A 14,889-nucleotide genomic window follows, 5' to 3' on the forward strand; every position below is an offset into this window, starting at 1 on the left:
AAACCATGGAAAACATTAAAAATCATGTGGACGTGAGACTGGTGACGAAAAGGGAAGAAGCTGAGAAATTAGCCTCCAAGCCCAATTACGAAAGTCGCACCATTTTCGATGAAAAATTAATCGCCGTGCACATGAAAAAAACAAAGCTCATTTACAACAAACCCATTTATTTAGGAATGTGCATCTTGGATTTGAGCAAAACTTTAATGTTTGAATTCCACTACGATTACATCAGGAACAAATACTCCGATGAAGCAAAGTTGTTGATGACCGACACCGACTCGTTGATTTATGAAATCAAAACGGACGATTTTTACATAGACATTGCTGATGATGTGGAAAACAAATTTGACACGAGCGAATTTGATAAAAATCATCCTGCCATTCAAAGCGTCGGTTTCAAAGCAGGTACCAATAAAAAGGTCATTGACATTTTTAAAGACGAAACCGCAGGAAAACAAATTGAAGAATTTGTCGGTCTCCACGAAAAAGAACACAAAAGATGCAAAGGGGTCAAGAAAAATGTTGTCCAAAAATACATCACACACGATGATTACAAAAACTGAAAAGTAAAAATGAGCAGCTCAGGAAAATGAACGTCATCCGATCCCATTTACATGAAATTTACACTGAAGAAATCAAAAAAGTCGCACTCAGCTCCGACGACGATAAAAGAGTGATTTTAGAAAATGGAATCAACACCTACGCCCACAAAAACAAACTTAACTTGATCAATTATTGGAAGTTCTTCTGAAAAAAGGTGAGTACCCTCAGCCAAAAAAAGTGACACGCAAAAAAAGTAACAGGCAAAAAAAATATTCATGGTTACATTATGCTCGAAATAAAAATGAGCCAGAACCCATGCTCACATAAAAGATATTTACAAAAAATGAAAATAAGCCAGAATCGGCATTTCCCTACTACTAACGTCTTTTAGTCTCTTTTTTTTAAATTTGTGTTAAAGATATGAAAATTTTTGATGAAACAAATATAATAGTATATTTTTAAACTATTAAAAATATTTTTATCTATTGTTTGGATTTAAATTCATTAAAAAAAAATTTTTTTCTTAGCATTTTAAATTTAATATCAAAATTTGATTCCAAAATTTTACAAAAATAATACATTTATACAGGGGTGGTGGAACGAAATAATACAGGGGGATGGTGATAAAATTATTTTTATTAAACTTTCATTAAAATAATTTTAATCGCTTCAATAAAATCTTAACCCTACAGGTTAAAATGTTGTTAAATGGTAACACAACTGTTAACATATAATTGGAATTATTTAAAAATAATATTAATTTTGCAGTGGTTTCTTGTTGATTTATCATCTTTTTTTACATTTGGCGTCATTTGCTTCTATCAAGATATAACATTTTGAAATAACAGACTTAAAAGTTAAAGGGTGGGGGAGGAGGAACTTTAAATACCAAAGCTCCCAAGGTTTTTTAAAAGTGAGGGGGCTGAAGACCCCTAAGCTCCGCCTGTTCCGCCGATCCTATATTTATACATTATCATTGTAATTTTAAATTGTAAGATTACTTCTACTCCATAGGGTCTATTTAAGCTATCTGTAGCACCGTAGACAACAAGGTTATGACGGTAAAAATATTATCACTATTAAAAAAAAAAAATCATCCAATTCTTAATTTAGGAACGGCTACGATTTTAATTTTTGTTTAGCGTTAATCTACTATATCCACCTGATAGTTCTGTGAAGAAAAAATCCAGGTACCTTCACCTTCAACCTAAACCCCCTATCTGGGAGCAGTGTTTTTAAGCGGAATTATGACGCAAGAAATCTTTATAAACGGAACCATGATAAAGATGCAAAAAGTCAATTTTAATTTATCAAAAACAAGTTTTTATGCATTAATATTATCGACTCAATGAAAAAAAAAACTAAATTAACAGAAAATTTTTTTTTAATGAACAATAATATACAATAAATATATTTGAATATGATTTATACATCATGTGCAACATTTTGTATAATACGATTGGTGAATACAGCCGTGCTACAACTTCCTCCCATATCCATTGTTAAGTACTAGATTATTAAAAATTTTACTAGATAATACTAGATTTCAAAAATACATCGCTTTACAACAACAACTAAAACTCTATATGCAATGCCGTTTTAACAAAAATATAAAATACCTTTCTTTCATTTATGGTTTTAAAAACAGCATCACGGATAATTCGAGCATGCTTTCTAAAACTGAATGTTGTCAAATATTTTAAACATGATCCACGAACGTTTTTTTTTTCCATTCATTTCATGATAATTATCTTAACACAATTAAATTTATTAAACCGAGGAAGTTTTAAAAAAGAGCGGAAAATTTTTGTAAATTTTATATTTACAAAACTTTTTTCGTTCTTTATAAAAATATCTTTTAAAGTATTTTTCAATTTTATTAAGTTAAAAATTTGTAGAATCGCTTGTATTGTTTAATTTGCCTTAGATATTTATTTCTTAATTATTTAGTTTTAGCTATTTTAAAAAAATTTAGTTTAAGAACAAATTAAAGCAATATTGACTTTTTAATTTTAATGTTTTTCCATAAATAAAATTTCTTTATTTTTATTCAAGAAACAGTTTCTTTAAGTTTCTAAAATAAATTTACGCAGTTAAGTTTCTTACATTATCTGCGCAATAAACACAATGCAAAGAGGGTTCAATCTCTTTGCACAGTTTGTACGAAGCTAATAAATGCTTGCTCAATTTTCAAAACTTCCTGATTATACAAATGATATTCAAGTAAGACATTTACTGTATATGTTCCAGCATATCACAAGCTGCAAACAACATTGCTGTTGGATTAGCTACATTAAGTCCTGCCCTCTGAGCATAAGTGTGTCGCGCACCCTAAGAGAAGCTTTATTTTTAAAGTAAAATACAGAGCAAAAACACTTTTAAAAATAACTTTAAAAAACATAAAATTACTGGTTCAAACATGGCAAATTCTCGACCAAAACTTTTTCCGCATACTACTCCTGCTCCACCAACAAGTCCAGCTCCAACGTTATTAACAATTGAGCCATATAAGTTTGGCATTACCATCACATCAAACTGTTGTGGCTTTGAAACAAGTTGCATACAAGCGTTATCTATAATCATACCATCAAACTGTATTTTTGGATACATTTTGGATATTTGTTTGCACGATTCAAAAAACAAACCATCACCAAGTTTCCTGCAAGATAAAATATTTTAAGTGTGAAATCAAAAACAAAAAACAACCAACAAAAAATGTTTTTCATATTTTTATGAATATAAAAAAATATTATTTACAAAGTTATAATTTGAAAGACAACAGTTATTTGACAAATAATTACATACATGATATTGGCTTTATGTACGCAAACGACTTTCTTTCTTTTATGCTTCATGGCATAATCAAATGCAAACTTTGCAACTCGTTCTGATTTTGCTCGTGTAATCACTTTTATCATTTCAACTACTCCAGGCACACTCTAAAAGGTGGATAAAAAACTTTGAAAGAGGAAATATATATGAAATAACAAACTACTATCTGTTAGTAATTATATTGATTACAATTGATTTCTATAGGCATAAAGAGATTATAAACTATTACAAAGATGTCAATAATATTACCTAAAAAAAAAAAAGGATTAAAAAAGAAAACTTGGGAATAATAAAGTTTCTGTAAGCATTAAAAAAAATAGCAACTATTGCTGATAATAATTTTTTAAGTACAATTGAACCTGTCATTTCGAAAAGGGCACAAGTCACACTTTTTTTGAATTTCACTTTTTTGAGCCATTTTACTTATTGAAGTGTTTTACAAATTTCATTTGAAAAAGGTACATCATCATATACCACAAGTCAACTTTTAAGGCAAATGAAAATTAAAGTCTGTTTGAAAATTAAAGTCTGTTTGAAAAAAGCACCAGTCATTGACTTGCCCTTTTTACATGAGTCATGCCCTTTTCACATGCTGTCAGATGTGATATCACTTTATCAGTTATGAAAATGGAGAACTGCAAGCTTCTGGTGTAACTAACAGTGAAAAATAAGAAAATATACTATATTAAAAAAAGCTAAAATTGCTGAAGCTCTTAAAAACCACAAAGGGAATGATGTGGTACCAAGACATACAGGAGCTTCTTGCAGGTTATTATTTTGTTGATTTACTCATGATTTTTTACCACCAATAATTGGTAGTAAATCATTACCTTGAAGTAATAGTATAACTCTTATATTATTACCTCAAGATGTAATTTAAAATGTATGGAGCTTATATCTAAAGATGTTATGAAAAGTATTACACAGTTTGTTAACAAATTTGATAGCAAAAATGCCTTAGACAAGCAAATAAATTTTGTAAAATTTATTTGCTTACTCACAGTCATTAACTGAAAAGAAAGATATACAGAGAAAACATCCTAGATCTTAAAACCTAAAAAAAAGAATTTACCTTTATATTACATTAAGATAAATGGTGTTAGAAAGAAATTTTGCAAGAAGGTTTTTTGCAGTATGCATGGAATTTCTATGAAACAAGTTAGATGTCTATGTGTTTTCTTAAAAAGAAATGATTGGTCCATAAATCACAGAGGTGAATCTAAGAGATCACGGTGCAATGCATTGCCTGTTGATACATTAACTAAAGTATGAGAGCATATCAAGTCATTTCCTGTTAAATATGTGCACTATTATAATAAAGATGCATCATCTTATTATTTAGATGAAAATCTCTATGTGAAAATTATACACAGATTATACAAACAAAAATATCCAGATCATCTAGGCCGCCCTTACCATCAACTAATACTCCTGCATATCCTAGCAAAGTGAAAATCAATCAAAAAAAAAAAAAAAATATCAGATTTGATCTTGAAAAGTTTAAATTAACAGACGAACTGACAGGTTCAATTATAATCAACTTTAATTGGCTGATTTCAATAAATTATTTAGCAAAGTAATGGGTTAGTGCATAATTATTCCAGCTTTTCTTTGCGCCATTTTATTCTTGAAAAAATTGGAGTTTTGTTTATTATTTTATTGTAAAAATAATCTTCTCTCTTTCAGTAACAAAAATGCACGCTGAAGATCATATCTTCATATTCACCATATTATGCTCTAACAATTTGAGAAAAGTTGGAAGGCGGCATAAACATTTCACAATCTCAATAAACCTTTTGGCAAGGGAACAATCAGCAAAAGTCAAATTGAAAGATGATTCAAGAGGTTCAAAATGGGCTACACAAACCTTGCAAATGAAGAAGGAAGAGGTTGGCCATCGGATTTTGACCATCAGGTACTTCTGGCAGCAATCTAAGAAGATGAAAACTTGAAAACAAGAACGCTGGTTGAAGACTTCAATGTTGATCACTTAATGATCACCTGTTGTCTCAAAAACATCAAAGAAAGAAGGTTTGCATATAGTGAGGCATTTCGCCCTAAGAAATTCCAAGACGTTCACTGTAAGAAGGCTATGTAATGTGTCTGATGGGAAAGAGCAGAATCATCCACTGGGAAATCATATCGAATGGCATTTTTTATTGGTTTAATGATGGGGATGAATGACCACAATAGAGAATACCTGATAAGAAATGGAAAGAGGAAGTTCAACATTAACAATGACATCTATCTAGCTCAACTTGATCACCTTTACGCTACAATCAAGGCGAAATGACCACAAAAAAAGAACTATATCATCTTCCACTACAATAACGCCTTTCCTCATATTGAACATTGTATCATTGTATGCCAATAAAGGATGAGATCTGCTCCCATGCCTGCCATATTTACAGACTGAATCTCCTACAGACTACAACATCGATCACTTGTTGAAAAATTGGCAAAGGAACAAAATATATGACGATTTGGGTGACAAGTGGCTGATATTAAATTGTGGTTCACCTCCAAGAATTGTGACTTCTTCACCCATGGAATCTATCAATTGCCAAGCAAATGGGAAGCAGTTCTTGAAGTGAATGGTGACTACCCCCAGAAATAATCATTTAAACATGTCTTTGTTAAATATTTTTATCATTTCTGTTGAATAAAATTTGTTGAGAAAAAGCTGCAGTAGTTATGCACCAACACAATAATTGTATTAAAAAGGGAAGCCATTTAATATAATTATTTAAAAGAAATGTTTTACTTAAGACTTAATATACACGCACCTCATGTTCTAAGCTAGTATACTCTCCTTCAGTCTGTTCACGTATGATAACAATATCTACATTTTTATGTCTAAGTAAAAATACTGCTATTAAAAAGAGTAAAATTGCAAGAAATATCAACACCATTCTGAAAGAAAAATTGTGAAAGAAACACCATTACATAAAGTAATAACACCATTGTGAATTGTAGTGGGCTTCTATATAACAGAAAAAATTACTTTAAAAGAACCTGATCACTGTGTTAAGCAATAGAAAAAGGAACTTAATATAGAAATTTGAAACTTCAACTTAATTATAAATTTATTAAAAATTTATAAGGCTAAAACTTTTAAACATTAAAAAGAATTTTACTAAACCTTTTACTAATAAGTAATTATTTCAGTTACAAATAAAACATCTTTTTATCTAACAAATAAACAAATAACTGACAGCAATATATTAAATGAAAGTTTTATGTAAATAGCAAAACTTTCAAAATGATAATAGTAATAATAATAATAATGATAATAATAATAATAATGTTAATAATAATAATAATGATAATAATAATGGTAATAATAATGATAATAATAATAATAATAAAATAATAGTAATAATAATAATAATAATAATAATAATAATAATAATAATAATAATAATAATAATAATAATAATAATAATAATAATAATAATAATAACAATAATAATAATAACAATAATAATAATAATAATAATAATAATAATAATAATAATAATAATAATAATAATAATAATAATAATAATAATATTAATAATAATAATAATGATAATAATAATGGTAATAATAATGATAATAATAATAATAAAATAATAATAATAATAATAATAATAATAATAATAATAATAATAATAATAATAATAATAATAATAATAATAATAATAACAATAATAATAATAATAATAATAATAATAATAATAATAATAATAATAATAATAATAATAATAACAACAATAATAATAATAATAATAATAGTAATAATAATAATAATAATAATAACAATAATAATAATAACAATAATAATAACAATAACAATAATAATAATAATAATAATAATAATAATAATAATAATAATAATAATAATAATAATAATAATAATAATAATAATAATAATAATAATAATAATAATATACTGAATTGGTTTGAGATTCTAAAACAAATCCTGTCAATAGACATTTATATATCTTATTGATTGCTTCCTCTCTATTAAAAAACAAATGTAATTTTAGTTTTAAAACTTATTTTTGATTTTAAAAAGGTTTTCTTTCATTCAACAGATTATTTTAATTTTCCATTTAGTTTGATTTTTTTGAAAATTTAGAATGTACCGCCAAAAACCAGTCTCATTCTTTTATGAAATGTGAAATTTATCTAGCAATACAAGGCCTGAAACCAATAGCTAAAAGTGTAAGTTGAACAAAGTAAAAGCTGCAAAAAGATTTACAAAAGAAAACTCTAAAATATTAGCTCATTTTAGAATTTAGGATAACATAAAGCAACTATAAATTTTAACAGTGAGAGCTCAACATCTGAAAAATTAATGAAAAAATCTTTAAAATTTGCTCTTGATTTTTAATCTTTTTTTTTTTCCACTGTTAAAATGAATTTACAATTTATTCTGCAATAAAAAACTTTATTGCTGATTAACATACACGGTGCGGCAGCGATTCGCAAACTAATTTTTGGCTAGGTTTTGTGATGTAAATAAAATACTTCCACAATTTGATTTTGTTGATTGGTTTTGGTTTTGTTCAATGACAATGTTTTGGTTTTGTTCAAATGAATTCAGTGGATTTGGTTTTGTTCAATGACCATCTTAGAACATTTTAGTTAAAAGTTTTACAATGGAAGCCAAAAGAACCGAAGCTTTAAATTTGATTCACGCGGGTTTACACTGTACGTGAAGTGATTAGTGTTTCTGGAGTGTCTAAAACTACATTTTACAAAGTGAAAAAACCTGACAGTGATGAGAGAGCCAAAATGCTATCTCCAGTGAACAAAAAACTTTATAGAAAGATTACAGAATAGCTTAAAAGGCATGTTGAAAAGAATTCTATTGTATCCATTAGAAAGACGGCAAAATTGTTCAATATTGATGAGTGGACAGTCAGAAGAATTCTAAAAACACTTGGAAAAGTCAGTATGGCCCAACCTTCATGTCAACTTTTGACAGAAAGACTAAAAACTTTACAATTGGAGCGATCAAAGAAACTTCTGAATCAGCTAAAAAGCCTTTGTCAACAGTTAATGTTTTCTCAAATCATTGTCAAGGGACTGTATAATAAACACCTGCCAGTCCTTCTGCCCTAGACTTGAGGCAGTAATCAAAAAAAAGGAAACCTAATTGAATGTTAAGGTGAGAAAAGTATTTATCTTCAACTTTTCTCTTATTAATATTCCATGAAAACAATTTTTTAGTACTTTAAAAACTCATTTTGAAAAATGTTCTAAAAAGTTTGCGAATCGCTGCTGCACCCTGTATGACCTGTAATTTGCAGTGGCGCATAAATTTTCTATCATAAAATTGCTATCAAATGCTCATTAGGTGTCCAATTTAAGAATGTTAATTTCTACATTACATGAATTCAGAGCCTACTTTAGGAAGTTGGGATGTCTACATTAGGAAATGTAGATTTTAAAGCTTAATTAAAAGCGTTGATTTCTAAAATACAAATTAAAGTTAACATTTTTTCTTAGTACTATATAAAAATAGTTTTAGTATTTTTAGAGCATGTGGCTAGCTAAATGGTAAAATTTTAATTTGGGTCCACATTGGGCAAAAAAATATATATATGATTTTTCAAGCAAAAATTACAAAATAAATATCTAACCTTGTTGGTAAACCTGCCATTGATTTACAATGAACAACATTTGCAAAAAGGTCTAGCTTTAACCTGAAGTTTTTTTTTAAAAAAAAAATTTACTTATTTAGCATAAAAAGGGTTGTTGTTTTTTTCTCTAAAAGTAGACTTATTGATTTATAAATATAAATAAAATAACATTTGTTATATTACTTTAATTGCTGATTTAATGACAAATGACGTTGTACTCCGATACTAGTGGGAGTTGCTAAAATACCTACAAAGTAAATAAACTAAATTAAAAAAGTGTATATAATGAAAGCAACAATTTTTTAATGTTTAAATTATAAGTTTAATCCACTCAAATTCCTAATCAACATACCCTTAAGTCCTACTCCTGTTCTTCTCACTGAATCAATGACACTTTTTAATGCTGTTTCTTCTCCATAGGATCCTATATCACTTAATTTAAAGAATATAAAAAATCCAATATAAAACAAACAAAATACAATCTTTAACAATATATGGGGAATCAATTAAAATGCTTTCATATATAACTAACCATTTACCTTGCATAAACAATATCCCAATCTACTGGTACTCCAATGGAACTAATTTAAAAAAAGTTCCTTAATAGAATTTCATTTGAAAGACAAAACAACTAAGACAATAAATTCATGCAAGTTTACACATTTATGCATATAATATGTAACTAGAAAAATTTACAGCATGCCATGAAAGTGGAGAAAATATTCTAAACATTAGTAGTGTTGTAAAAGCATCTACCTTTTACAAAACCTGAAGCCTATTAATAATGTCAAAAAGCTTATCCAAACCCGTCTATTTAAATAAAGTATTTGTATAAATAAAACTATTATCAATTTAACATTTTACATGCATACATACATTAGGTTGGGTCATTTTCAAAAAAAATTGAGATTCAGCTAGACATTTTTCTTGTGTCTTGGAAAATTGAATGATTAGTGAGTACCTCTTTTTAAAAATTTAAAACTAATGAAAATTGATGAAATCTAAGCTGCTTGGAAAGTATTGTTAACAATCCAGAGGAAAGAGGTAATTCCACCAGCTATGGATTTTGCTAAAGATTCAACTTTATCAATGAATAAAGATGTAGAAACTATTAGAAATCAGAGAAAAAAAGAACAATAATGAAAGATACGCAAGATTCCCAAAATAAATTTAACCTTCCTTTTTCTGTCTCTTAAAAACATCACAACATCTTTAGTATAAATACTTTCATTTAAACACGCTTGTGAGGATGACATAGTGATAGCCTAAATGTCTTCATTTGACATGGTCTTAAGCAAGCTAGATTTCCAAATATAGATATTGTGTCAAATATTTTTCTAATTTACTAAAATCTATTAAACCTTGTTTCAGTGCAAAAGCCACTTTGATAACAGTGATCATCTAAAGCTTTTCCAAATCCACAAGATTCCATTTTATTATACTAATCTAACTTTTGTTTAAAAACACCATAAATTTAGTTGGCAAAATTGAAGTGTGATAAACAGAAAATTTTTATAACGAACATATATGGGCAGAGTAAAACAAATGGATTAAGCAATTAAGTACAACTATTTGCCTAGTTGCTGTAACTATGTGTTAAATTTTTTATATAATGCATCTTACTTTTGTTCTACAGAGAAACAAAACTTTAACCAAATAGAAAACACTTTAGTACAAGAGTAATTATTACAAAGTGTAACTTTCTTTTAATTACTTCTTCTATATATTATATTTATTAACATATGTTTCTTATTCTTTCACTGATAAGATAATAAAAGTAGAATTATCAGAAATAATACAAAACCTATTTGTTTCTAAACTTGCATCAAGAAGCTTTAGATTGACTATTGTTGTTAAACCTCAAAATCTTTAGCGCAAATATTTTACCAACTTAAATATATTGTTTGGTACTGAATAACACCTGAAGGAGATCTAAGCAAATATTTCTTTAAAAATGAAGTCAGTATTGCTGTATACATATGTAGTAACCATACCATACAACATTGGAAAACTTCAAAGGTAGTCTTAGACCTTTGAAAATCAATCACAATTTTGATCACGATCTAAAGTGACCATTCCTAATTATCTTTTTATACCTAAATAGGCAAGGTTTGCTATCTATATATCTTATTTTAAAAATATATAAATTTTTACAGCAAATAAAAAAAAGTCTTATTTTGTAAATTTGACAAAGAATGAATTTTATTAATTTACAATTAAATAATATAGGTTGCATAACTTGTGTTATTTTGAACTTGTATGTAACTTGATCACGAACTGTCAATATGACAAGAGTGCATCAAAAAACAGTTTTTAAATTTAAATAATATTAAGTAATTAGATTAAATTATTGAAAAATTAAATTAATAATAATAATTAAATCTTTTTGTTTTGAAAAACCTTATTGAAAGAAGAAACTAAGTGTAATGGTTTTTTTAATTATAATCAAAAGATAATTATCAGTAAAATATGGGTACGCGTAGGGATAGTGGTTAAATTCAATGCCCTTTTGAATGAAAATTTGTTTGATATGAAAAGTTTAGTTTAAAATTTTATTATGAGTATGTTTTTTAAATTCAACACATTATTTAAAAGTTTTTGTTTTTGATTCTATTTTAACTATTAATTGTTTAAAGTAATTATTTAATATAATTGTAAAGAAATATGAAGAAATAATCAATGATTCTGTAAAATAAAGTTAATTTATTTTGAAAAAAAATTCAAACATTACATTATTTAAACACTTGATTCTTACCATTTTATATCAAAGGTGCAAAACTGGTAATTTATAATCCTTATTATACAATATATCATAAAAGTGAATATAACAAAATAAAATCATTTAAAAAAACATATTTTGTATATTCCTTTACCCCCTCCTCATCAAAGAGGGGGGAAGGGCAATATTATGTACAAAATATGTACATATTCTTTACATAATATTACAACACAAATCTACCAGAATACCTAAAAACATGCTTTACAGCTGCAGTTATTTCAGGTCCAACACCATCACCTGGTATAAGAGTAACAGTCTTTCGTTCAGCTCCTTCAATCTCAAAAAATATCATATTCAAAAATATTTTGATAAAAACAAAAGAGCTTGAGTTAAACTAGCAAAAAAATGTCTTCAAAAGCAAGCATTCAAAACAAAACTCACTGGATCATCAAAAGAGCGTATACTTCCTGCTGCAGATACATTTGACACTTGAGCAGTGTGATGCTATGTATGCCAAAAGAAATCTTTATTTAAAATTTATTGTTGCCAAATTTCATCAAAATGATTTGATTTTCATAAATAAACAAAACAGTTTTTCTGTTGGGTAAAGAGCAAAATATAATACTATTATAACCACAAATATTGTACTAGAATTAAAACAGCCTAGTTTTATTTCAGACAAATCGTAGAGATAGTGTTTTAATGTCTTCCAAATCTCTAAATTTGATTTTGTTGCTTTTTCTATCTATGATTAGATTAAAAAATGTCACAGTTATTTTTTCATGACTGTGGTTTACTTTTTTTCTCATCAGACACTTGAGACTGGCAAACGTAAAAAAAAAGTAATTTAAAATGGTACTTAGAATTCTTATTTTTGAGAAAGATATTTGGTTGCAAAAAGATATTTGTGCATTAAAAAAAAAATTTTAAAAAGATATTAAAAATTGTGTTTCTTTTACATGAATGACAATGAAGAAAAGTAAGCATCAGTGTTTAGTTTTTCCATTAGTAAAGAAGAATGAAAAAAGCTCAAACTTCTATAATAGGAAATCTTCAGTTCAGATCTCTTATGTTTAATTAGACAATTCCCAATTTGGAATTTTAATTTATTAACTAACTAAATAAGAATCAAAAAGGCAAATTAAAACATGAACAAAGTAACAAAATGTTTTCTTTAGAGTTTTTGTAAAATCTTTTTTGCTTTTTGGCAAAATAAAAAAAAATATTTAGAAACTGAAATTATAAATTAAAGAATTATGCATAAAAACTATTTATTGAATTTGGAAAACTTTATACACAAACACTTACACACACAATAACCAAAATTAAAAAAGTTAGGAATAATTATCACTCTCTTTAATTTGTGACTTGATGTTTATAAAAATAACAATGCTTTACAGATAATTTTCTCTGTTTGAATTTACTATCATAATTTAGAAATAATAACTTCATTTAAAATGTTTTCTTTAAATTTTCTATACTTTTGCATCCAATTTAACTATTATAGGTTAACAATACAAAACATCATATTCAAGTTACAACCTAAATGTGATGTTTTGTTTTGATTGTTTTTCTGCAAAAAATTTGCATGTGCAATAATAAAAATTTGATTCCTGGTCAGCTTTGTCTAGCCTACTGATCTACTTAGAAATATGGATCTTAAACTTAGTCATTTTTTTGACCGAAAAACTGGAGGGTGGTATATCAAGAAAACATGCAGATAAGCTACTTTTAAGTTGTTCACAATAACAGTTATGAAAGGTATCTTCAAAATAATAGTTAGAATTACAACTCTTGATCATCAAATAACTCACTGACTCACTGATAACTCATCTACAATACTAAAATTATTTTTATAGACTTTAAAAGAACTATTTTTTAGAGTTTGTAATAATTTATTAATTTGTAAAGTTTATCGAAAAATAGGATTTTAAATATAGAAAACAATGTCCAAATAATAATTCAAACTTTACTTTAGTAGATTAACATTTTAGAGAAGTAATAGTGCAAACTTGTGAACATCAATTTAAACGTAAGAAATATATATCAAATGATTTGAGCTTATTTTAACATTTTTTTTTTTTTTTAGAAAACCAATAAACAACTGAATTACGGATAAATAGCTTTTTTATACCTTGCAAAAAAGGTTTGTTTTCAAAACATTTCTTCGAATGAACGATAGATTAGCCATTAATTAGCCTTTTAGGTGCTTCTGGCAAACGACTTTTTGTGATTCACTTCGCTTACTTTAATGTTTTATTTGTGATTGCGCACGCATTTATGGATGGAGGTTAAGTATAGTAAGTGGATGAAAAACCTTTCTTTTAAAATCATTCATCAAAAGAACTTCTGCATCTTAACTACAATCAACACCAATTATCAATCTGCAGTGACCTGAAAGTGGCTATTTTCTTACTTCAGGTTGGATATACTAAGTATTGTTGCTTCCTATGTGTAGTTTCTCATAAAAAAGAACGTTTATAGTTATGCGAAAACGCCGATGTATCTATATAAAATTCAACACAGTTTATATACAAATTAATTTCCTTGGCATTCACAGATATCTTTTTACGCACACAATTATTCTCAAGTAACGCTATAATTACACTCCCACTAGATTCTCATTCGATTCTTTATCAACTCTGACGAGTCTTAGGCCGAGTATGTGTCGGCACACATTGTCCACTTCTACCGTTTCCTCCGAAATGATTCCTGTAATTCTTCCAATCTTGTATTGAGAGTCGCATCGGTTATCATGGGGCTTTACCCATACTTTATTGCCGAGTTTAAACTTGTTGGTGATCTTCTTAGAGGGATCATGGGCGTTTTTATCTTCGTCAATTCCTCTAACTCTAATTTCGTATTGGTATAATTTATATGCGGGTGCTGTAGAAGACTTACAATAATATTTAGGACTGACGTTATACCTTAAACTGCCTCGGGTATGCTGCACGGAACTCTCTTCACCGTTCTTTTTACTGTTCGATGGCATCGTTCTGCAATTCCATTCCCTGAAGGTACGTAAGCGCACTTGAAGCGAAGTTTAACGTTCCATTTGATCATAAACTGTGAAAACAATGTGCTTCGAAATGCTGTATCATTATCTGTCAGAATTTTGTTTGGACCACCTCGTTCAAAAAAGATTGCGTCTAATTCCTG

At 27.5% G+C, this 14,889-nt stretch overlaps 3 protein-coding genes across 8 annotated transcripts in view; 1 reads left to right on the forward strand and 2 right to left on the reverse strand.

Moving 5' to 3' along the window:
- Positions 1 to 14,889, forward strand: part of LOC149890990 (uncharacterized) — a 198,628-nt gene that overhangs the window by 114,620 nt on the left and 69,119 nt on the right. The window lies entirely within an intron of this gene.
- Positions 1 to 14,889, reverse strand: part of LOC149890992 (uncharacterized) — a 48,359-nt gene that overhangs the window by 27,323 nt on the left and 6,147 nt on the right. The gene's annotated exons all lie outside the window — the stretch shown is intronic.
- On the reverse strand, positions 1,913 to 14,232 carry LOC149890995 (putative isocitrate dehydrogenase [NAD] subunit beta, mitochondrial). 2 transcript variants are annotated; one of them, XM_090082398.1, is made up of 13 exons: positions 13,865 to 14,232; positions 12,172 to 12,234; positions 11,979 to 12,067; positions 9,551 to 9,592; positions 9,364 to 9,443; positions 9,195 to 9,258; positions 9,012 to 9,074; positions 6,165 to 6,234; positions 3,352 to 3,485; positions 2,956 to 3,205; positions 2,783 to 2,877; positions 2,166 to 2,226; positions 1,913 to 2,055 (listed from the first exon to the last, which is right to left on the reverse strand). In XM_090082398.1, exons 1-13 carry the CDS (start codon positions 13,919 to 13,921, stop codon positions 1,972 to 1,974), a joined length of 1,152 nt encoding a protein of 383 aa, XP_089938524.1. In that variant the 5' UTR covers positions 13,922 to 14,232; the 3' UTR covers positions 1,913 to 1,971. The 2 variants fall into 2 exon arrangements, with proteins under 2 accessions (XP_089938524.1, XP_089938525.1); XM_090082399.1 differs by lacking the exon at positions 9,551 to 9,592 and having other exon boundaries at positions 13,865 to 14,020.

This window comes from Hydra viridissima, unplaced genomic scaffold (assembly GCF_058129835.1).
Source record: "Hydra viridissima isolate aposymbiotic clone 2 unplaced genomic scaffold, HvirCarnegie_v1 scaffold_3, whole genome shotgun sequence".
Classification (NCBI taxonomy): Eukaryota; Metazoa; Cnidaria; class Hydrozoa; order Anthoathecata; family Hydridae; genus Hydra; species Hydra viridissima.

Coding starts and splice junctions, on each gene's coding strand:
- LOC149890995 (XM_090082398.1), bottom strand. CDS start 13,921: ATGGCTAATCTATCGTTCATTCGAAGAAATGTTTTGAAAACAAACCTT. Junction 3,486..6,164: donor ATACTAGCTTAGAACATGAG/GTGCGTGTATAT, acceptor TCCACCTTTTAG/AGTGTGCCTGGAGTAGTTGA. Junction 2,878..2,955: donor AATTTGCCATGTTTGAACCA/GTAATTTTATGT, acceptor AGCTTCTCTTAG/GGTGCGCGACACACTTATGC.